The sequence below is a fragment of the Saccostrea echinata genome, unplaced genomic scaffold (assembly GCF_033153115.1).
Source record: "Saccostrea echinata isolate AGI-Se365-2 ecotype Australia unplaced genomic scaffold, CSIRO_AGI_Sech_v1 ptg000030l, whole genome shotgun sequence".
Classification (NCBI taxonomy): Eukaryota; Metazoa; Mollusca; class Bivalvia; order Ostreida; family Ostreidae; genus Saccostrea; species Saccostrea echinata.
In genome coordinates, this window is record NW_026889779.1 from 8,702,863 (window position 1) to 8,727,480 (window position 24,618).

Consider the following 24,618-nt stretch of genomic DNA (forward strand, 5'->3'; position numbering starts at 1 on the left):
CGCAAGAGCGTGTTCTGAGTACGATTAAATTTTAAACCGAGGCAAGCTACTGACAGATAAGTCAATCCTCCATCCAGATAATCTATCATGAGGTCTTTATACACATGTATATATCTGAGGCTTTTTCTTTCATTTGCCTTCATTCACCGCTCCTCCCATGGCACGGTCAGCTCTATAACGATTATTGTCTTTGACTACCTTGAGAGTAATCCAGCCGCAAGTTGTTCCCACAATGTAAAACTAGCTTTCTCACTAGATCCACCTTCGGTTCCCTTTCTTGTTCTCTATCCGGCAAAGGTTTAGAATTGTCCGTGTTTTCAGCTGTGGACTCCCCAGCCATGCTTATCTAAATCTGCTTCTAACTCACCTTTTCCTCCTCCCCACTTCCAGCACACTTGCCAAGTCAAGCAACACCTTGTCATGTCTCCATCCTTTGCCTCCCATGAGTCAGCGTTGCCTGGCGGCGTGCCATTGTCCCTCTCTTCCCACACAGTTTGCAGCTTGGGTCTGGGATAGCCTCCACTATTGAATGACTTACAGGAGAAGGAAGTGTGTCACACTATACACATACATTAGGCTCAGAAAGAAAGCAACTCTGAAAAAAAAATTTTATTTCACAATTCTGACCATGTCAATTGTTTCAGTTTATACCATGTAATTAAAATTGATCAATTTAATAGCAAAATTGAGAATTTAAAATAAGATAGGCCTAAACAATAAATTAATTTTAAAGTGTGGGATACTATCCCTTACTGAATACATGTAATCCAAATAAGTACTATACTTTGCTTACGTTTTATTTCCTACTAATCCAAAAATAATTTCAGTATAAAAAAAATTATTCCCTGTTCTAACTATGGACTAAATCACTTGTCGCCCGCGCGTGGCGCAGTGGATAAAGCGTTCGCTCTAGAGTCGCGGAGTAAGGAGTTGATCCATACGTCGTGGGTTCGAATCCCACTGTGGGACGTGGAGACCAGTCCTTCGGATGAGACCGTGTCGCAGTAGGTGCTGGCACGAAAAAGATCCCTCAATGCTCAATGGCCTTGAGTGCCGAGTATAGGTCAAAATTTGCAGCTCTCCTCCGGCAAGTGGTGGCGTCTCCACATGAGTGAAAAATTCTCGAGAGGGACGTTAAACAATAAACAACCAACCAAACAAAACTATGGACTTTTTAAAATTTTTTGGTCTTATATCGACTTCATGATAATATTTCAATTTCAGTTTGCTAAATTAACCAGCTATAGGAATAAAAAGTTTTGTCATTAAATATGAATTGAACATGTAAAGGTTGGATATATTTAGAAGTCTCCATTACTAAGAATACTTTATTGCATTTCACACCAACAAAATAAAATTATAAACCAAGATTTATGATCACCCCCACCCCTTTCCCCATTATTTAAAAACCAAATATACATTTTGATAAAATATATAAATGCTTCGATCGTTAATTGTGCTTAACTTGTGCACAATATTCATTTAAGTTAAAATGTAATAAAAAATATTAAGCGTACTCAGAATAATGAATAAATGATCAAACACAAAAGTTCACTATTTATGCGAAAATAAATGTGGATCCGCTCCTTTTGGTTTTTATTATCACTTTTTTAATTGGTCGAAACAACTATGACGTTGGAAGACCAGCGGGTTTTATATAGGGGAATTCCCTTTTGATGTCATATTCCGCTTGACCAATCAAATTATCTTCCGGATGTGTACAATCTGTAGAGAGAAAAAGGGAAACGCAGCAAACAAGAAGTCTGCTGGAGATATCTAAAATATTTTGGAATATAGTGATTTTTAACGGCTTCAAACGAAAATGAAGGATCTACAGGTTGATCCGACAAGTACTACGAGTTTGCAGGCTCGTCCCGTGAACGATAGCAAGTTGTCAGAAGGTATATATTGATTAACTTATTTTTGTGCTTTCAGTTTTACTTTTAGATCTGTGTATTGTGTCAGTGACAGCATAGCCGGCGGCATAAAGTGCAATCGGCTGTAATACATTGGAAGATACATATATCATTTATTAATTATTTATCATGTCTTTATGTTCTTTATTATCGTAAGTTTTCATGTCGATGGTCACATTGTCTCAGGTCAGTGAACTAATCTTGCGCCTTACATTTATATTTATTTATTTATTTATTTATAGGCCTATGGCTATGTAGAGCATTATTATGGTGATCACAACTTTTGTAATGAATAACTGTAATAACATTGCACTGAAAGATGTTTTCAGTCATTAAGACTGTCTCCAATTGCACTTAAAATATACACAGACATTTTTTTAAAAAGATCGATCTATTCCATTTTCAGAAAATCAAATGTAATATCTAAAAAAAAAGAAAAAAAAACCCTTGCAGATTAAACCCATGAATAACAGAATGGGGTTTCTGTACTAGATTTATTTCCCTTGGATAGCCCAGATTTGTTGGTGACTTACTCAGTAGGAAGCAATTAAACAAACAGGATTAATTAATTAGCATATAAATCTTAAACCTGTCATCACTTGATGTATTTGCTTATGTTTGTGAAAGCAAGTGAAATCATAGGTAACAGAATTCTGATTCAAAATGAAATGAATTATTATGCAAAATTTATGGAAATAATCACATTAATTACCTAGTATCATGATTGTGTCAGTATTTGAAAACTTTATGACGTACTGTGAATAACACTCTTTAAAAACAATGATAAAGTACTGCGGCCTGTAGTGTAATGAACAAAAGTTTTATTAAAATAACCACAACACTGTTAAAGCTAGAAATGAAATAGAAGTAAAAACAAAAGTGGGAGCAAAAAAAATTAGGGAAGGTTGTTTTTTTTTTTTAATTTTTTTTATTTATTTATTTTTTTTTTTTTATTTATTTTTTTTTTTTGTTTACAGAAAATGAACATCTGATTGTGAAAGCACTGTAGTTCAAAAATTATATAAATAACAAAGCTGGTAATTACTGCAAATGTCATTGAATGAAGGGCAAGAAGTATAAATAAAAGAATAATAAAATAAATAAAAGGGATTCTTTAAACCAAAAACAAAGAAACAAAATAAACTATTAAAAAAAACAATGTGCTTATCTCTATATATTTTTTTTTTACCAAAATCAGGAGAAAACACAGGTTTTGTTTTGTCAAACTATCTGTATGTCTAATAGTCAAACTTTTTTGTCCGACTTACAGAAAATATTTGATAAAAAGTGTATCTGTAAAGTAGAGTGTGTTTAATTTCAGAAAGAAATACCTGATTATGAGAGAAGTTTATATATAGATAAGATGCATGTAAATATTAAATAACAAAGTTTGTAAAGATACAAATCACTGCAAACATAATCTGCTACTATTATACAATTATTTAATACGAACGAAAAGTTCTATAGTACAAATAAGTGAAAATAAATTAGAAGTTGAATTTTAAAACCATATCAAAAACAAAACAATTAAGTATCTTGTTAAGTACTGCGAAATCACGAGAAAACATGCAGGTTTTGTCATTTTAGACTGTCTGTATGTCTGTTAGTGAAACTATTGTGTCTGACATGCAAGATGTCTGTTGCCAATATCATGCTTTGATGGTTAAAGAATATAAATTTTATAATTACTTTGGCATCATTAAGTAAAGGGAAAACACTAAATTATGTATTGAACAAAATCTTATAATTTTACTTTGCAAATCTTAATTATTTTGGATGATTTTAGTCCCAAGTATGTTGTATCCATGACCTTGATTCAAGGTTTAAAGGCCACAATTAATTTGAAAAAGAGGGATTGAGGGGACATCTTAGTAATGTGTACAATTAATATTGCACGTAACACAAATTTAATATCTGCTGACTTCTGCCTTGTACAGGATGGTGTACTCTGTGCTTGTGCAATAGGAAGGGGGGGGGGGCAAATCTGTAATGTAGTTTATGTATATCAGTAAATCTTAAAGAACTTTGAAATGTTTGGATTCCTACTTAAAATTTGGTAACATAGGTATTAAATGAGGCTTTATCATTTTAAACTAAATAAAAAAATGTTATGGTTTTTATAAGTGAAGAATTAAGTTGACAGTACATGTAAATTTAATATGACGATTATTCTCAGATACTTAATAATCTAAATACCTAACACTAATTATCACAAAATCTTGAATCCATATTATGCATCTTAATTTATAAATTACCATATAAACAAGATATATCAGGACTTAACTTTGCCGTATATCTACTGGGTGTATACTTCAGTTGAATTTTAAGTCTGAAATATGCCCTAATTGAACATTACTGAGAATGGGTGACTAGGTCTTTTAATATGTTAGTCTGGGAGATCTATACATTAGTCCATCATGCACTGTGTGTTATCTGAAGGTTTCTTTAAATTTGATAAAGCATCAAAAGAACAAAGAAAATTAAAAAAAAAAAAAGAAAAAAAAAGAAAGAAAGAATATTACCGGTAATGGTACCTTAATCTAACCTTTAGTTTTCATGCAATCATTTATATTCATTATCACAAGTGGTTGATTATCATCTATTCCATTGTTATGAAACTCATCCAAAATTGGGGACCAAAAGGGCCCTTTATGTGTCTTTGTTTTTTAAGTGTGTAAAATAACTTTAAAAAATATAGTATCTTTGAAAATGTCCTAACCAGGCACAGGCACAGATCCAGGGATTTTTTTTTCCAAGAGGGTGTTTCCACCCTAGTCCAAAAAAAAAAAATCCAATCCAGAAATTTGTTATTTGCTGACAAGTAAAAAAAAAAATAAAAAAAAAAAATAAATAGATAAATGTAAACTCCTTTCCCAAACATGATAAAAATATTTTGTATGGAGATGGGGAGTGGGGTAGATTGTTTTACTTTCCTTCTTCTCTTATGACTCTTACTACGAACTTGAAGGGCTCCCCATTTTCTGGGGGGGGGGGGGGGGGTGTCTGAGGTCATTTTTAGTTGCTTAACTTATACATATACTAACTCCGCAAATCTAGGCGGAGGGGGGTCTAGACCCACTGCTCCCCCCCCCCTCCAGATCTGCAGGCAGCATAATAATATATATATTAATACTCTACAGTATTATACTGTTTAGATAGGAAGGCTTTTTAAAAAAAGGTTGTCTGTTGTAATGTAAGTACATTGTACAGATAACTGATCTATTAGATGCATTATATCGAAGTTCAATCACCTGACTGACCATGCACTGAGGGCAATATCTCATATGGTTCTTGTAAAAGACACATGTAACATAAATAATGGTTAGCATATATTTAGGTGACAGTGATAAATTGTTCTACACTGCATGATGATGGAACTTATTATATGCAGCAATTTTACATTAATAATTATATTCAACAGTTGTCTAATGCATATAGATGTGTAATTAGGTAAATGTTGTACAAAACAAAGTTTTAAAAAAAAAAAAAAAAAAGAATCAACCGACTCCCTTACCATAGACATATGGTGAAGAGATGACTTTTAAAGGTTCATTGACTCTCAGATAAGAGAGATAACTTTCACTGTGATAAATGACTACTGTATAGGGGGAAAATAACTCGCGGTGTTAATATTCGCTATATTCACGGAGTTAATAAATCCGTGAATTCAAGAAACAGTGAATAAGTTTTCAATAACCTCCATGTTATATTTGGAAATTTAAGAATAGCATACGATAGGTATTTATACGTGTAGTACATGGTCATTTCAGTGATTACGAGTCGCACTTGTCATTCAATTAATTTAATTATCACGCTTTACTTTAATTTAGATCAGCAGATAATAACCTGTATTTGTTAAAAAGCTGTTTTAATAGCTAACGCTACATGTTTTATCAATCAAAACACGTGGGTCATGGGTTTTGATTACCCGTGCGTAACTATGTTACCACGTGTAATTGTTACCTGCACTATCATACGTATTAGTTTTTATCGACATTTTAGTTTTTAAAAATCATTCAAATAATATCGAACATGCTGAAGATGTGGAAGGATATTATTTCATCGACCTACATTAACACATTTCTTACCGTCCAGCAGCTGTTCAGTTGTTTTTCACAGCGATGTATTATCCCTTCGGAAAGAAGATCTTGGGGTGTCGTAATAGCATATAGGAAAGTCACTCGATGTTTATAGTCAGGGACTTTAAATAACTAATTAATTATTAAATCTAACTATTTTATATAAACATACCCTGTGAAGTGAATACATAACGCTGATTAATGTCGTTCTAGCTATGCTATGGATTAAACGGATAGAGACAAGGGAGGTAACTTATTATAAACATGTACCGATTCCGCGAATTCAACAAACCGCGATCGTGTCAGGGGAGAGAAAAACGTGAAAATTACAACCCGTGAAATTAATCCCCTATACAGTATTACATGTATTATGCCCCCCCCCCCCCAACAAGTTGTGGGGCGTATAATGTTTTTGACCGGTCCATCATTCAGTCAGTCCGTCATCCGTCAGTCCTGTTTTTTTGTCAGCACAACTCTTTTTAAACCGCTGCACAGACTTTCGTCAAACTTTACAGATATTTAGGACACAGTGTGTAGATGTGCATATTACCAGGAAATTTCAATTCCATTATTTTTCTTGGAATTTGGGCACTTTTCATCTGAGATTTTTGACCCTATTTTGAATATAGAGATGAGCATTTGTCAGTGCAACTCCTCTTAAACCGCTACACAGAATTTTGTCAAACTTTGCAGATATTTAGGACACAGTGTGAAGTTGTGCATATCGCAAGGGAATTCCGATTCCGTTATTTTTCTGGGAATTTTGGCACTTTTCAACTTAGTTTTTTGGCCATATTTAGAATATAGAGATGAACAGTTTGTCAGCGCAACTCCTCTTAAACCACTGCACAGAATTTCGTCAAACTTTGCAGATATTTAGCACACAGTGTGTAGATGTGCATATTGCCAGGAAATTCCAATTCCATTATTTTTGCCCTTAGAATTTTTGCTTTTATTGAAGAAACTTTCCAGCTAATATAAGGAAATCCACTGGAATCAGCTTTTGTAATGAAATTTTATGTGAAATATTTTATGACCCCTATTGATTATTATTCATTATGTGTTGCATTGTCAAGTTTTGGGAGAGTGTGGGGTATGTGAGCTCGCTCACTTTTTCTTTCATTCCCTTATAAAATTGTGAGGGTGAAATGCCATTTCAATGTCACATTTCACATCATTTTAGGTATGCTGAAATTGTGTACAATTTGATTATAAATTAGATTACTTTTGGAAAATAATTAACATTAAGCAAAATTTTTCATGCGTGAACAGAGGGAAAATGTACCTTAAAGTAAAGGATTTCTGAAATATTTTTTTAATGTCTTTTTTTAATTTCATAATTACAGTGTGAATTTTGTCAACTTGGATAAAACTGCCTGTTGTCAGATAGGAGATATATAAAAAATCATGTTATATTTAAAAAAATCCTGAGTCATGTTTAAAGTTGTCATAATCATTAATCATTGTCTTACTCCTAATATCAAGTTGTAACTGTTGTTATTTTATGTTTTACATTCATCGCAGATTAAGATGAAAGAAGAGCTCACAAAATCTACCATCTTGTAATTTTGCATCGACGATGGTAATTTTGGTGGTGATGGGTGGTAGTGGGAGGAAGGGGGGGGGAGGGGTAGGGGTGCATCTGAAGGAAGTTGCTTAAAAATGTTTTTCCATTGGTATAGCTCTGGCACTGCTATTCTATAGTTGCCCTCGTGATGCAGTGGTTAGAGTGTCTGCTCTAGAGTCGCGAAGAAAGGAGCTGATCCTTACATAGGGGTTTGAATCCACTGTGGGATGTGGGGACCGGTCCTTTTGGTGAGACCGTATAAACCGAGGTCCCAGTAGGTGTTGGCACAAAAAAGATCCCTCACTGCTCAATGGCCCAGAGTGCCGAGTAAAGGTATAAATTTGCAGCTTTCCACCAGCAAGTGGTGGTGTCTCCATTATATGAGTGAAAAATTCTCGAGAGGGACATTTAACAATAAACAAACAAACAAAAAAGCAATTCCATATTTTTTTCTTCTTAAATACTTTACTTTACTTTAAGAGTAACCTGGTATATATATAATGAATGGGCAAAATGGGAATTTAGTGTCCCAATACTACAAATACTGTCACCCACGTGGTGCAGTGGTTAAAGTGTCTGATCTAGAGTCATGGAGTAAGGAGCTAATCCTTACGTCAAGGGTTCGAATCCACTGTGGGACGTGGAGACCGGTCCTTTGGGTGAGACCATATAAACCATGCCACAGTAGTTGTTGGCATGATTCCTCACTGCTCAATGGCCCAGAGTGCCAAGAATATAAAGGTATAAATTTGCAGCCCGGGTCCACCAGCAAGTGGTGGCATCTCCATATGAGTAAAAAATTCTCAAGGGGGACTTAAACAACAAACAAAGTGCACTATCCATTACAGTTTTACACATCAATTGAAATGGCAAGGATATATGTAATTATTTTGTTGGAATAAAATTTATGCATGTGCAAAACACCCCAATTCAATTAAAAATACTTTGCTTGAAGTTAAATATCTCCAATGACAGGGCATCAGGTATCTTAATTGATCAGTCAGGTTATATCCAAGGTTATTTCATTCACTTTCTAGGATGTTCTTGATTCAAAATACTATGACACTTTGGTATTCTCTAAGTTTGCTTGGTTACTGATTTGTGAAGGAAAGAGGGAGGGGCAATTACATTTGGTGCATTACATATTACATGTATGTATATTTGAATAACTGGTCTGTTGGCCATACATGTATGTTCATTTATCAGCTTGAACTGTGTGTTCATGATTGTCATCATGCCCAATGTTTAATACAAATAAGACATATGAATATGGACATTCAGCATTATAAAGCTGTAATCCCATTGAAATACATGTATTAAATATGGTGGCAATTTAAAATTTTAATTATACTGGTATATAGTCTGAACACTTGATCCACAGGAGACCTGAAAGAACTCTACCGATTCTCGCTCACATTTGTTACGATATATAGGATACTTTTTAATGGTTGCAAATAGGACAACTTGACTTAAGGACACTCTATACACCAGTTGTTTTTGGACATTGAGAAAATTATATTGTATAATGCTGTAAATTTGGAGCTTATCTATTCAATTTTCAATATATGGTAAGTGGGATTAACCCCCAAGATAAAAGTCCAAAGACAACAAAGTATCTATGAAAAGAAATCACTGTTATTTACTTCATTGGAAAAAATATTTACCTGTACACAAATAAACTAAGGATCAAATTTCTTAATATTAAAGTTGCTGTTGCTGCTAATTAAGTTTCAAGTCCAGGGGGTGCTTTTCTCTTTCTTAATAAAAAAAAAAAACCCAGTAGAGCTAGAGTCTCATCAAAGACTTCTGCTTCATGTTAATATTCAAAATGTGATGACCTTTCAGGAAATTTCACCTGTCTACTGTCAATTTCTCATTTTCTAATACATGTATTAATTTATGAAACCCAATGGCATCCATATTTTTTTTTTACTATCCTCCAATAGAGGAAAGCAGACTTTTTAATAGGAAATAAGGTGTCAACACGTAATACATTGTCACTATTTAAGCACAGTTCTGAACAAATATAACAATTTTTGAGCATTTTTAAGTGGAATAAAAAAAGAAAATAAGTATCCTGCATTTCGGAAGTATTACATGTAAGCTACAAAAACTACTGCATTTACATCCTTAACTAAATCTGCCTATAAAATTTAATTCTGTAATGGAAAGAATACTTTTAAAGAGGCATGCTGCCACGTAACACTTTGTTATGTAGATTTTTGGTCCCTGGCAAACGCTGAAATACTGTTTTGTGTGCTGAATTATTGTATTTGTCAGGAATGACAGAGGTTACATGTATCTAAGAAGTTTAAAACCATGGTAATTACCTTTCATCTCTGGTTTGTAATTGGTGAACAGCTTTGTGTTTTATTAGTTGTAGCCCGTCAACTGGGACTGTCTGTTTAATGAGTCTCTCATCTGCCCACACTAAGGATCAGTACATGTTGCTAGGATTTGGGCTGAAGTCAAGTTTAAGAGGACTTTTTACAAATGGACTGACAAAACTTTTATTTTTAATGGTAAATTTTAAATAAAAGTTAGTCTGTCATTAAGCTTTGCAGCAGACAAAATAGGGGGACATGTTTTGAGAACTAGACTGTCATGCAGGCATAGGTTTCTACCGAAATGATCTGTATCGGTAAGAATGAAAAAAAAATGTTTTATTTAAATTTTTTATTTGCAAGTTTTAAAGTCATTTTATTAAATGTGTACTTTTGCATTATAGTTTTTTCTAACCTACCTAATTATCCTTTTTCCAGAACCTCTGTTTTTGAATTGCATTATTGGAATGCAGGTTTTTGTAGATACTTATAGGCTTTCTTTGATTAATACTGTACTGGATGATACTCCATTATCTATGGGAGAGTTCCAATGGCAATATATTGACGTGTAAAGCTTTTAGTCAACTAATTTTTGAAAATTATATTTTTTTGTTTTTAAAGAAAAAAGGCTTTTGGTCACAATAGTTTTTCATGAATTATTAATTCATTAAGTGTGTTATTTTACTATGGTGTCATTATCCTTGCATTTAATCTTCCATATAAGTAAAGTACAGTAAAAATTTCTGTATGCCTGCAGTCATGATCAAAATTTAAAAGCTCTGAGCTTTATAATCCTATCGTGATTTGAAAAAAAAAAGAAAAAAAAAACTTGAGGGATGAAAAATTGTGAAATTTAAGTGCTTTATGGGGAGATTATATATTCAGGGTTTAAGTTAGAGAAGTTCTAAAATTTTATGAAGCAAATTCTTTGCAACACCCTGTACGAAATTGTACGCCTGGTAATAACACGTAAACCAGGCGTCATGCTCTGCAAAAACCAGGCGGATTTTGACTCAATACCATATAAGTAAACCAGGCGTCAAATGAGACGGAAACCAGGCGTAAAAAGAGGCGTAATATGCAAATTTTACGCCTCTTCAATAGACCAGGCGTAAAAGATCGTACTGTCCAGGCGTAAAAATGTCCAGGCGTAAAAAAGTCCAGGCGTACAGTACACAATGATATATACAAAATACATTACATGTTTTGAAAACTAAGTATTTATTTTATCAAAACATCCATATCTTAGTATCAATTTAAATAACATTCAAAGGCAGTTTTTCTTAACATTTTGATGGACAACAAAATGTCATTCAAATAAACTTTACATTAATAAATCTTCCCATTTAAGGAAAATTCAAAATTTGTATTATACAAAAATTATAAATTATCTTGAAAATACAGTGTACCAATCTCTGATGACTTTGTATTACAGCAGAGATGCTTATAATGAATTCATGGTTATAGTGATTTTCATTTCCTTAAATTTTAGAATATTGCTGTGAACTTAATGGATACAATGAACTACGCCTAATCAAAATTGTTCATTCATTGTACTTCGCAATAAGTGTGTTTTACATTAGCTTATCTTGTATCGTGCACTGAGCTCTTCTTAGCATTCTCATATTTTTCTTTCCCATGTTCCTTTTTAAATTTTTGTCCTGCAATGAGACTTGCTCTGTGATGGCATTGTTCAGTTCTTGGTTCACTTTTTTTCTTCTTTTTCTCCACACCACTAAAGGGCATAACCTGAAGGAAAATTGTAGCCATGCTTTAATGTAGGTCTGAAATCACATGCATTATGTCCAACAAGATCAGTATTTACAATTAGAGAAAAAAAATTGTTGTATTACATAATGGGTTGACAGGAAAACAAACAGACAGACCAAACACAATATATCCCCAATCCTTCAATTGGGGGCATGAAAATCTTACCCCTTCAGATATTCCAGGGGGTGAAATATCCTGGTCATTCTCCCTTGGTTTTTCTGAAGAAGGAGGATTTGGACACAGGAAGCCTGCTTCTTGATTATCTGGATGATAGGAATAGAAATATATATATATATATATATATATATATATATATATATATATATATATATATATATATATATATATATATATATATATATATATATTGGGTATGAAAAGTTTCCGATCCACCTATGCATTGTAGCAACCCATTAAACATCACCTTAACCATGTTAACATGGTCAGCTTATCAGAAAGTGCACTCTATTTGTTATCACGACAGCTTTTGATTAAAATTACTGTAATTATTTTGTCTAGTAAAATTTTTAAGACAGCCACCGCGCCGTGTGGCAAATTTATAATTCATACCATCATACGGTGACATACCATGTTGTGATCCATGCGACTTTATATTTCCCTCATCTTGAACCCGACTTTTTAGAAAAAAAAAGGTGGAAAATGCCTCGTATATTTTTTGTTTTGTATATATTTTTTCGAAATGATAAATACTAAAAATGATAATTATGCGATAGAAAGATAATTAAAAAAAAATCATGGGGTATACAACAGCAGTAGTTTACAAATTCGACAGGTCTCCATGTGTAAACAAACACGCATGCTACATGTAATCTAATCATTAACCATGTTAACAGAATGATTTTAAAAGCACATTTCTTAAATTTTTATAGATAATACTATATGATATATTTCAAAGTGTTAACCTCGCTGGAGTATGAAAATCTAAAAAATTCTTACCATTGATGATGGGGCCATGAATGATGGTATCTCACTTCGAATTCCGTCCTTATTGTCAACGTTTTGTCTTTTTCTCCCACGACAGTCAAACTGCAATCCTCATCGAAGTATTTTCACTTTCAAGTAAAACCAAGTTGTCAGAAACAAGTAGAAATCGGCAGGGCAATGTTTCTTTCAAAGCAACAGAATTTGAAATGACCATGCGGGCGGGATTTTGATAGCGTGGGATATCAAGTTTCTGCAGCCCCGGTTCGAAGATGCTCTACTGTTGAGGTTCACGACGGGATCGATACAAAAGCTATTACAAACTTTCCTCCAAAAACGTCTCTCAAAATAATAAAATGCGTTCTTTTAGTATTAATTCGTCGAATTTTTTTTAAGATGCAAAATCAATGTGTAGATCAATAAATTTCACTGAGATCATTTTGTAAGGCGATTCCCCTTGGCCTCTGAGAAAACACCTTAGTTTACAGTTGTTCTCGGGGGTGCACGATGTTTCGGGACCACGACGTTTCGGGACCTGACTAATACGACGGTTCGGGACTAGCAACAAGACGGTTCGGGACTTGGGTGAAGACGATTCGGGACTTGAGTTAATTTTTTTCGGGATCTAAACAAATTATTTTATTATGGTGATATAGCATATTATTCTAATTACACATAGTACGTAATATTTCAAGCTAAATCCGAATTTTAATTTTTATAATAAAAATTGTCATAAAGATATACTTTGATGGGGTTTTTTTCATAACAGACGAAGAAGAATAAATCTTTACAATATTCATTTTTATTTCTTTTTATTTTTTTATCATTTTTTTATTAGTTATTTTTTCTTGTGTGTGTGGTGATGGGGGGGGGGGGTCCAAAATTTAATCTTCTCAGGTTGATGATAGATATTTTAAAATATTCAAGTGATCTCCAGCTACCGTCGAATATATCTTTAAAAAACATGTCAGTAAATTGTTAAAACAACAACTGGGATCAGGTACACATATGCCAACTGATACTCTGTACATAGGGAGGTGTTACATTGGAAAATCACGGAATAACCAAACAAAATAAAAGAAGGTTACTTACGGAAAGCGTTTGTAAAATTTAGCAAATAACAAGAACAGGAATCTTTGATTGCGAGAAAACTGTAGAAGATTCTAGGAAACTGTTATCGGTAAGTATTTTACAGTTTAAAAAAAAAAGATCGACCTACATATATCGGGATCGACAATCAATTTAATAGAATGTTACTTCCGTTTTACAGATTGCAACCCGAATTATCTCGAAACAAATCGACTCTGAAGTTAGAAGACGAAGGCGCAGAAATAATCATCATGAGCGAGGTAGGTCACCTTAAATAACATTGTTTTGTTTTGTTTTGTTTGTATCGCTTTACTATTAGATTAAAAATTATTTACTTTTTGCAAGTTGCAGGGACGTATATAGATCCCTGCTACTTGATCAGCTGTTGATGATCATACAGTACATGTAAAGCAAGAGAAAAAAAAAATACGAATGAGTTCTCATCGATTTTTTTTTCTCAATATGTTTAAAGAAAATTAATTTTTTTTTTGTTCATATTGAATAGCTTGTAACAATACAACCTACACACCAATTTCTGGTTTTTAAAAAATTAATATATATATCTTAGTCGATTAAATTAATGTTCACTTGCATGCATTTGATTAACTGGATAATAGTAGTGTTTTATTCTTGAATTAGATGTCTGACCATGAAGAGTCTGAGCTGGACGATTTGATGAGTAACATGACAACATTTAAGAAACAAAGAACCCCAACTGCCAAAAAGATACATAAAATTTAGTGATGAGGATTTTTCTGATAATGAAGAGGAAGTATTCTCTTTTCTGATTTATCTGATGAAGAGGAATACATTTTGGATGATATCACTGAAGAAATTGCAATGTTACGGAGCATGATGATCAAGACTTCCAACTTCATTCTTTGCTCTGTAACATCCGTATTTCAATAAGAGTTACATTCATGTTAGTGCTTGTTGTGATTTGCACTAATAATAGATGATGAATCCAACAACTTTTGAACATAATTTCAGATGTGATGCTAGCAGAACACATTTTATATACCATTTGACATATATGCATTTAACAGTTGTCCAAAAAAAAAACAAAAAAAACTAAGGAACCTTTGTGACGGTGTTTACCACTTTTATTGTCATCGTTGTTTGGGGGCCAATAAAATGTTGATTGTGTCATCTGTCTAAAGGAATTTTTTCAAACACCATTCAAGAAACCAAAAACTTCTTTCTGGAAATACCTGTTATAAATCTACTCCACAATCTATTATTTTTCCAGATGGATTTTTTTAAAGCAAAATGCAAGTGTGGTTTAACAGAAATATAGCTGGTGGAACTTATAAGGGCATCTGTGATGGGACTGTAATTTCAGCTAGAAATTATCTTAGCTCAACAATGATGTTGGGAAGGACAAACACAAATGCTGAAATATTTATCTTAAAGTTTTTTAATCTATAAAGTATTTCACTGTAAATATTGCAAATGGATTTATTGTTCACAAAAGAAAAGTGAAATATAATGTTTTGCCTACATTGTACCTTTTCTATTTTTTTCTAAGACCAACATTATGCCTCACCAATTTTTTCTAAGTCCAACATTACGCCTCACCAATTTTTCTAAGTCCAACATTACGCCTTACCAATTTTACTAAGTTCAGCGTTACGCCTGGTTTTAAAAAGTTACGCCTGATACAAGAATTACGCCTGTCCCAAGAGGCGGAAAATGACACGTATTCCGTGTGAGCAAAGAGCAGGAATACGTGTCCTGCTCAAGTACGCCTGGTAAAGACACGTAATTCTGAATTCCGTCTAGAAACCAGCTGGTTTCCATGTCTCATCCAGCTGGTTTACGCCTCACTTGTTCGTACGGGTCAGCATTAAGTGTACAATTTTATAGAGTCATTAACATAATAACGATAGTTTAAAAGTTCTTTTGCAAGCTATTTCTCTGGGGCTCTAGTTTGTTTTTTTTCATGTGCATGGGGGTGGGGGGTGGGGGGGGGTATTGAGGTAGAGAACATTGAATAACAAAAGGATGTTTATTATTCATAGATAAACAAGATTCTATGCATAGGATTCATTTACCCATGCACTTATATGTCTGTATTACTATATTTTGACTTCCTGTAATTATAATGCATTGACCTAAGGGGACACTTATATAGCTATTTAACCACAAACATATACACATATTTGTTAGAAGTCTTTTTACTAGACAACTAAAGCTCGAATCATTATTCAACATGTTTAGTTCTATTTTTAGTATTACGTATTTTGTCAGGTTTATTACCTAGCGGATGTGATCTGATTGGTTGGTGAATGACAGAGTAACTCTTTTTCACTTAATATCTATCTGACCTTCACTTCGCCCAGTGAAGCATACTTTTCACTTGCGTGTTGTTAAACAGTTATAAGAGTTTTTGTGTTATCTGGATCAATTTATCTGATAAAATTTCATATTTAAGGTAAGATATCTATATATAGAGTTTAAAGAGACAAGCTTTCTTTATTGGGTCACAAATTTCCCTGTTTCAACAGAAGTCATGTAGTTATAAATATCAAGGTGTGTATGTGCCAGAAACATAAGCCTTAGTACAAAGGGGATGATCTGATTGGCTGAAAGGTAACCAATCACAACACAGATCAGGGTTGTGATCTCTCCAGGGATATTCCTGATTATCTTCAAAGTAGTTTATTCTTGGAGGAACTATGATGAGTTTGGACTGAAATTGTTGTGTTCTAGTGTAAAATTGATTTTATTAAAACATATCAAAAAATGCAACTGTGTAACCTGCCCTCAGAATCTAGTGGCTTAGGAGTGTCAAAAACTGGTAAGTTTTTTTTTAGGTGAAAAACATGTACTATATATTGATCAGCAGCAGTCACAGCTGGGAATGATTCTGTTGATAAATATAATGCTTAATTTTGTCATCTTACAGTTTTTTTGAGTTTTTTCTGTCATTTCCTTTCATGCAAGCCGAATTATTGTTATTTTTCAGTTCTGCCTCATTGTGCAGCTATAGTCTTCATAAAAGATTCTTTTGGATATATAATGTTTACTTTTGTCTTACAATTTTCTGACAAGTTTCTGTGTCATTTCCTTTTGTAAGAGTGAAGCTATTGTTTTTTGACATTTATGCCACATTGTGCAGCTATTTCTTGATTTAAAAAAGAAGTAGTGCTATGGTTTATTATGTTGATTTAAAAAAAAACTGAAGAAAATTCTTTAAACTCTAGTATATGGTTTACACCCCCCCCCCCCCCCCAGTTGTAAAAGTCAAAAGTCAGATGTGCATGCATGATTTGAGATGACATTGCCTTGCACTTAATTTCAGATGCTACTATGTGATAACTAGCTCTCTGTTTCTGGGCACATGCACAAGTACTTAACAGGAGCACATCCTCTCATTTGATTAATTTCCTTGTTTACACATTTCAATTTTAGACTAAGATGCAAGAGAGTAAATGTAATGATTTATTGATTTGAAAGTGTTAAAGTAAATTGATTAGTGGACTTTGGTTACTAAGATACGTTAAAAATTATGTAGGTACAAAAGTTTTATTGATTTTTTCTAGGAGTGTTGTCTGCAGTTACGTTCAGCTTCACAGGGGGTGTTTTTTAATGATAATTTCCTAAGTGTTTTTCTCGCCCCACAGAGCGATGAATTAAATTGAAATTGGCTTTTATATTTCTAGTTGCTGGCCAGAACAATTTGGATAAGGGATCAGAGAAGATCAATGATTTGTCAAAAGTAGATACTGTGAAGAAGACATCAGTGAAAGTGGAAAAATCAGATGCACAGCAAAAGACCATGGAGAAGAAGGAAGAAATGAAGAAGACTGCCCCAGCCCCCAAGGAGGGGGACAACATCACAGAGAAAAAGGAGGCCACAGAGACAAAGGAGGTAGATCTAAGTAAAGAGTTTGCCAAAATGTCCATGAATGGTGGTGTCAATGGGGGTCTTGTGGACAAAGTCAATGACCCAGAAAAAGAACTCAATACACTGACCAGCAACTTGTCTCTCAATGATGATGATGATGTTAAACTCAATGGAGAGGTCAAATCTCGAGGGCCAAGTGGTGGAGTTGCCAGAGTGCCATTTTCACAGACTCACTCCTACAAGTCATTCAACAACTATGCATGCCAGCCCAACACTGGCTTTAAAGGTGGGAAACGCACAATGGACCATGATGAGTTTTCATATCAGAAGTATGGAAAGCCATTGGATGAACTCTTCACCAACTCTGGTCTGAACCACGAGCTTCAGAACAACATGGATATCAATGCTTATCAGATGACATACTCTGTGGATAAAATGTCAGCTGGTAAATTCATGAAGCCAGTATCGCAGCCAAACTATGAAAGTCCACAAGCATTTAACACTGACCAGTTCCTTGACTCATTGGGAGGCCAGCAGGACAACACAGCAGGTTATGGAGGTAGTACCTTTTTGGACAATACAATGTTTGGAAATTATGGCCATGCACCCATGCCAAATGGGATGCCTACTGGAATGTACAATGGGGGAATGCCCATGATGCCTGGACAGAATGATTGCATAAATGCCAACTTCAGCAACAACGAGCTCAACAACCAGTTGAACAACACATTTTCACCAGAACAGAGTTTTACAGAGAGACAGAATGAAAAATCTGATTATAGTGAAACTGAGTCAGATATGGAGAAAAGTCCTTATTCCTTCACCACTAACTCACCTGCCAGTCAAATGTCACTGAATTCTCCACCACCATCTGTAGACAGTGGATATGGTGGATATGCAGTTCCCAGTCCACAGTCAGACATCAAATCCCCCCAGTCACATACTGGTACCTCCCCACCAAGCACTGCCATGAGTCCAATGCCAGCTTCTACCGAGCTTGATAACACATCAGAATATATTGACAAGAATATGGACAAGCTGCATGATGTGTTGGAAATTCTGGCTAAAGATCTGAAAGACAAAGAAACTCCTAAGCCACAGTATCAAGCTCCTCAAGAAAATTTCAGTCCAAAAGCTGTTCAGCAGAGCCCTGTATCAAGGGCTTTCAGTCCACAGCAAATCAAACCAGTGGTTTCAGCTGCAAATGGATTCCCTCAAACATCTTTGGCAGGCTCTCAACCAAACATGGCTATGAATCTTCAGCATCAAATTTCAACTCCACCCATGCCAATACAGCAACAGCCTTTGTATATGGGATCAAAGCCACAAAAAATTCCCCCAATGACCAATGGTCAGCCTATCAGGATGCAGCCTGCATATGTTCCACAGCCGCAACAAGGCAATACTAACTGCCTCTCCCCAAGCACCCCCACCAGTAATCAGGTCATCATCCTACCCCCTAACACCATGAGCCAGTCAATTCTGAGCCCTACTGCAGGCATTGGCCATGGTCACAACCTAATCAGCAACACTCCCAAAGGAATGGTCCAACCAACCCCAGGGTTGGCTTCTAGTCCAGGCATAATAAAGCCAGCAGTACCTACCACTCAGCCAATCACAACAACAAACTCATTTGTTATTGTTAACAATGCCAATGGTGGAACTCCTATTACATCTGTACCAGTTCCCATCCCAGCTGGGGGGACCAGTCAACAGCCAAATACAATTATCATTGTGGCACCACAACAGCCAGTACAAGCCCCAAAACAGGAGAAAATCAAGCTACGTGAGATTCGACCAAAGATCCCTGGCAATGACAAATGTGGACAGTCCAATGGTGTGCGACCTGCAACCAAGATTCAGGCCAAGGCTCAGCCTAACCCCCAGGTTGTCATGCAGAGAAGAGGTACCATTCATGATACTTGTATTTTGAAACATTTTGTTTTTATTAAAAAATGAATCTATCATAAGAAAAATAATTTGAATTCATTTGCAAAATTTGAAAATATATAATACAATTGATTTTTGTCTTCATTCATTATAGCAATGGAGCAAAAGAAACAAAATTTGATCAATGTTGCCAGAAGAATGGTGGCAGAAATTTCAAGGGAACAACTCCCTTTCCAAGACGATGAAGGTGACACGTAAGTTGCTTGCTTTTCCATTATCATATTTTTAAAGTTGAGACTTTATGATTGCCATGGAAGGGTTATGAATTGGAAATTTAAACATCACTTATTAAGTTACCCTACAAAAGATTTCATTTAATGGATGCTAGATTATTGTGATTATTCTCCATGGGTTTGTGTAGACCATTTTTTTAATAAGTTAATTGGGAAGTCTTGACAACAGTTTAAATGTTTCATGCTTTACATTGTTGGTCTATTGATCACTTTGTGAGGGGACAATTACAACATGATGTCGTAGTTTTCCAGGATGTTTTTTTTTTTTTTTTTTTGCAGAGCTAAACATCATATTAAAGGCAGTTTTATATCTCCACTTCAGTTGATTTTTGTTCTGACAGTCATGTCCTTGTATTGATTTTTTCTGGAGCCAGCAGAGATAAAATGGTTCAAAAACACTCCCAATCCACATGTATTAACAAATCCAGTGTTGAAAAAAATATAATAAATAATAACAGTAAAAACGAAGGGAGATAGAAAAATGCCCACAAACCATTACTGCTCAATTTCTGTAGACAGTAAACAATTCGATGAAAGACATTCTATGACTCATTGTCGCCTGTAATGGTTATTATATCAAAACTCAGATGGGAGGGATAATTGAATGTTGCAAATTAGTGCATTTTTTTTTCCTTAATTTGTTATTTAAAGTTGCTCATGTTTGTTTTTAGTTACCTTCATGTGGCTGTTTGCAAAACAGATTCCAACATGGTGCTGGCTCTGTTGGAGCGACTGATGCGTGAAAATCTCTCTCAGATGATTGATGTTGAAAACAAACACAGACAGGTACACATGCACTTATATATTGAACATAATTTTAACATAAAAGGAAATGTACCAAAATTCCATTATAATTTATTCAAAAGAGCTAGCAAATTCTGTATTGATAGAAAATCTGATTTTTTTTTTTTTTTTTTTTTTTTTTTGCAGACACCTTTGTACTTGGCTGTTGTTGCAAACCAGCCTCAGATGGTGGCCATGTTTGTTCAGAGAAATGCTAATCCAAACAGTATGGCGCAGGTCAGTGAAATGTCATTTACCAGGAGGTAAACCTGTAAACTATATATCCTAGGCAAAACACTATTTTTTTAAACATTGTAAAAAAAAAAAAAAAACTTAAAATATTGTGAAAACTAATTAATGCGCTTACATGTGATTACAAATTGTAAATTGACCATTACTGTTTCACAGGTTGTATCACAAGACGGAAAGTCTATGGAAGTTAAGGCCCCTATTCATGTGGCATCTTCCAATGGTGTTGAGTTCTTAAGCACCTTAAATGAGCTGCTCAAATCTCAAGACCTTTCCCTCAACATTGCAAACTCAGAAGGTGAGCTCTGGATTTTTACAAACTTGTAATGACTATATGATATATAAGGTAAAATATCTCTTGTTCATTGTTAATTATGAGGAAGAAAATGAGGTTCAATTGTTGTGTTTTAGGTCACACTGCCCTACATTGTGCCATCTTAGCTCATGGACGAGCTCAGAGAAATGGAAATGGCTACGTGAACAGTCTGTCTATCATTGAGGCATTAATAAAAGCTGGGGCTGATCCTAATTCTCAGGTAACTAAAATAGAAATATTTTGACAGCAACAAATTATCTTTAATTATATTTAACATTTAAAATGTATTGTCTGATATCTGTCATGTCTACAAAATGTCTAGAAACTCAAACCGAAATAACATGGTTGAATTTAATTGGTTACACATTTAAAACTAATATTTAAGAATGGATGGGGGGGGGGGGGGGGGTAAAGTACAATATTTGAAATATGGTCTTGTATTTTGAAAAAAAAAAAGTTTGAATTATAAAATTGAGATAAATTATTTCCATATTTTCACAGGACAAGAAGAGTGGAAAGACACCCCTAATGTACGCCATTGAAAAGAAAGACTATAATTTGGTAGAGTCAGTGCTCCGGTTATTTGAACCCTCCAAACTCAAAAACATTGTCAAGTCTGCCACGTTTGATGGTAGTTCCTGCATTAAAATTGCTGAAGGACTGAAAAATGATTTTCAGCCAGACACCTGGAAAAAACTCTGGAGTCTGCTAAACAGTGCTTATAATGGCCAGATTCCTTCCAGTTTGCAGGCATTCTGAAGAATCCTTTCTTTCCACCACAAAGCAGCTTGAAGCAGAGATCTTGCAATTTTCATGTTCCATTTTGTAAATAGATTCAAGCTCATTTATGATATAAGTTATTTGTTGCTAATCATTTGTAAATATTGACGATCTCAGAATCATTATCATTGGTCATTTTTATTGTTTTTTACCCTTATAGTAATTCTAACTGGTGCATTCTCATCGACAAATGTATATTTCACATCTGTGCAGAGCTAAAGTTGTTGTAGCTGGATAATTTGTTTGTTGTTGTGTATTTTAAGGTACATTCCTTAAATATCTGTTTATAATTAAGTATGTTAGAGATGTTGGAATTTTTTTTTTATTATATTGAGGTACTTATTAATATTGAACTAGAAGGTTTTACATAAATATAAAATATTTGTCTACAAGGATATTAAATGAAGAAGATAAAATTGATATTCTACAATTTTAACCTTAAAAACAAACACAATCCTTCAAGAAACACTTAAAATACAGACACTGGTTGTACATGTATAATATGTTCAATTACATGCATATGCAATTTGTTTCCATGACATTCTATAAATAGACAAAATAACTCTTGTTGATAGTTCAAGAAATGTTTGTTAATGAACACAATTACTGCTCATTCACCTTGTAGATATTTTACCTTGAATGTTGCTTTTAATATGTACTTGTTATTTTGTCCAGAGTTTTATCTTTAATGTTACGTAATGACTATGTATTTTTAAATGCTCTTAAGGAACTTCAAACAGATATATTTGTTCTGTTAAAATGCTATAATTTTGTCTGTATTCTTTGCTGCATTCAGTGCTACATGGCTATTGTTGGTATCAGAATTAAGTGCTTTGGACGAGGCCCTGGGTATATATTTGGAGTTTTTCTGTGGCCTTGACCTTTGTTGTACAGATATGTTTAATCATTATTTGTGGGTCTGTTAAAAAATGTGATTAAATAAGTACTATTTTTTATTAAAATGTGCCTATTTTTAAAGAGATAACTTCTATATATTTATATTGTGATTTACTAAAGTCTGAATTTCCTCTGTTGCTACTGTTCCCTCCTTTTAATCTTTTGCCACGAAATGGTATCTCTAATTATGCCTTTATGAAATTTGAAGATAGGTTAATTTTTTAAAACAGTCTGTAACTTTGGATGAAATGTAACTAAAACTAAATCTGAAAGAAACTTGGCATTGCACAGAATGGTTTATCATTATGTAAATGAGGCAGCAGCATGAAATAAAACACAAACTCACATGGGCATTGTTATTTCCTGTAACAGTCACTATGACAGTTTACCAAAAGTCTCAGATAAAGACAATATCACTGATATGGATAGAACAACATAGCAAATTAAACACGAGAAAGGTTGAAGGGCAACCTAAACTGGAGTTGTCTTATCACCCCCATCGAGAACACAATCTGAACATGGCATATTTCAAATATTGCATAAACAGTTATTTACACATAAATCTATCATCAGATCATGTTTGCCATGTTTGTCTTTTGTGTAAAGCTTAAGATGAGCCGATTTCATCAGTCTCGTAAGTCAGTGCAAGATGGATCAATATACAATTATTGACTTTTGATGAAGTCTACTCGTGACTATATGGACCTGGTCAGGTATTGATTGACCGAGGCTGAAGGCCAAGGTTAACCAATACCTGACCAAGTCTATAGAGTCACAAGTAGACAGAATTTAAAAGTCAATAGCTGTGTTATTAAATACTAGTAATCTTTAAATTTACATCATTTTTGACACTTTAAATCTTAATTGTCTCCAACAAATATATATATTCATAATATAATGTGTAGTGCAACAACACACTATAATTATATTTCAACAGTTAAAAGTGGAAAATAATACATGTAGTATAAAAAATCTATACTAAACCATTTAATAAAAAAGGAGGTAAGTCTTTTTGGTACTGGCATCTGCCATGTTTTCATTCACAACTACATATGCTTTAAAACACACAATTTGATTGGTCGATAAAAAATTTAAGCAAATCTATGGTTGGTTGAGGGAAAACACAAAGAATCCTCCCAAAACTTCATTTCGAGGTGAACTCACTCTGAAGTATACCTCCGGACAGGGAGTGTAGACCAATCAGAGAGCACCAAAATTCCTGATCATTTAATACATGTATGCATTTTAGCAATATATACAGAGATGCATCTATTAGTTTGCTTTGGATACCTTTTGTGATAATCCAGTCCAGAGCATTCTCAGAAAAAGTCTTCATACAGAGTTACTTCTGCATAATGGTAAATCAGAATCAGGTACAATCAGAATCAGTGTGATCTAGACAGGAGGTGACTTAACAATGCCCCCCCCCCCCCCCCCCCCCAACACACACATAAGAAATATGTTATCAAATGAACCTGGTAGCAAATTTTGTGTGTGAAATATGCCTGACATTTCAGGAAAATAATTTGTTATAACAGTCTTGCTGTTCATTTTAATACCTTGTTTAATGGATTACTGCAACTCTTCAGGAACTGGTGTCTGGACTAGAGTCTTTAGCAACTTCAGACCATGATGAGTGAAAATCATTTTCACTTATGGGTTTCCATGGGTAAAAGATAAACAAATAATGTCCCTACAAATCCCCATGATATTAATTTGTACAATTAAAAGTGAACAAATTTCTGATAGGCTAACTACAAGATCTCAGGCTTAGATCTAAATGTGTCTTGGAGAATACAAAAATCATGACCTATAAAATTACTTCTTGATTAAACTGGCTTCAAATGACTAGCTAGTGCCAGAACCTTTCAAG

The 24,618-nt window shown here is 34.2% G+C and overlaps 1 protein-coding gene and 2 long non-coding RNA genes across 5 annotated transcripts; 2 read left to right on the top strand and 1 right to left on the bottom strand.

The window, feature by feature from the left end:
- Positions 1–1,697: 1,697 nt before the first annotated feature.
- LOC133197217 (uncharacterized) lies at positions 1,698–23,092 on the top strand. Of its 3 annotated transcripts, none has more exons than XM_061333131.1 (8): positions 1,698–1,901; positions 17,353–19,443; positions 19,582–19,681; positions 20,392–20,506; positions 20,651–20,740; positions 20,912–21,050; positions 21,164–21,288; positions 21,570–23,092. In XM_061333131.1, the coding sequence occupies exons 1-8, from the start codon at positions 1,823–1,825 to the stop codon at positions 21,825–21,827; spliced, it is 2,997 nt and encodes a 998-aa protein (XP_061189115.1). In that variant the 5' UTR covers positions 1,698–1,822; the 3' UTR covers positions 21,828–23,092. The 3 variants fall into 3 exon arrangements, with proteins under 3 accessions (XP_061189115.1, XP_061189117.1, XP_061189116.1); XM_061333133.1 differs by lacking the exon at positions 1,698–1,901 and adding an exon at positions 16,100–16,121; XM_061333132.1 differs by lacking the exon at positions 1,698–1,901 and adding an exon at positions 16,333–16,487.
- LOC133196292 (uncharacterized) lies at positions 11,159–12,915 on the bottom strand. Its single transcript, XR_009722315.1, has 3 exons — positions 12,614–12,915; positions 11,822–11,919; positions 11,159–11,635 (listed from the first exon to the last, which is right to left on the bottom strand). It is a non-coding gene; the product is annotated as an uncharacterized LOC133196292 (long non-coding RNA).
- Positions 13,800–15,189, top strand: LOC133196293 (uncharacterized). Its single transcript, XR_009722316.1, has 2 exons — positions 13,800–13,947; positions 14,327–15,189. It is a non-coding gene; the product is annotated as an uncharacterized LOC133196293 (long non-coding RNA).
- Positions 23,093–24,618: the final 1,526 nt, after the last annotated feature.

What these genes read in the sequence shown, in the direction of transcription:
- LOC133197217 (XM_061333131.1), top strand. Translation starts at nt 1,823, where the DNA reads ATGAAGGATCTACAGGTTGATCCGACAAGTACTACGAGTTTGCAGGCT. An exon ending in CGATAGCAAGTTGTCAGAAG is followed by an intron (nt 1,902 to 17,352) that starts GTATATATTGAT and finishes TTATATTTCTAG; the next exon opens with TTGCTGGCCAGAACAATTTG. An exon ending in CAACATTGCAAACTCAGAAG is followed by an intron (nt 21,051 to 21,163) that starts GTGAGCTCTGGA and finishes GTTGTGTTTTAG; the next exon opens with GTCACACTGCCCTACATTGT.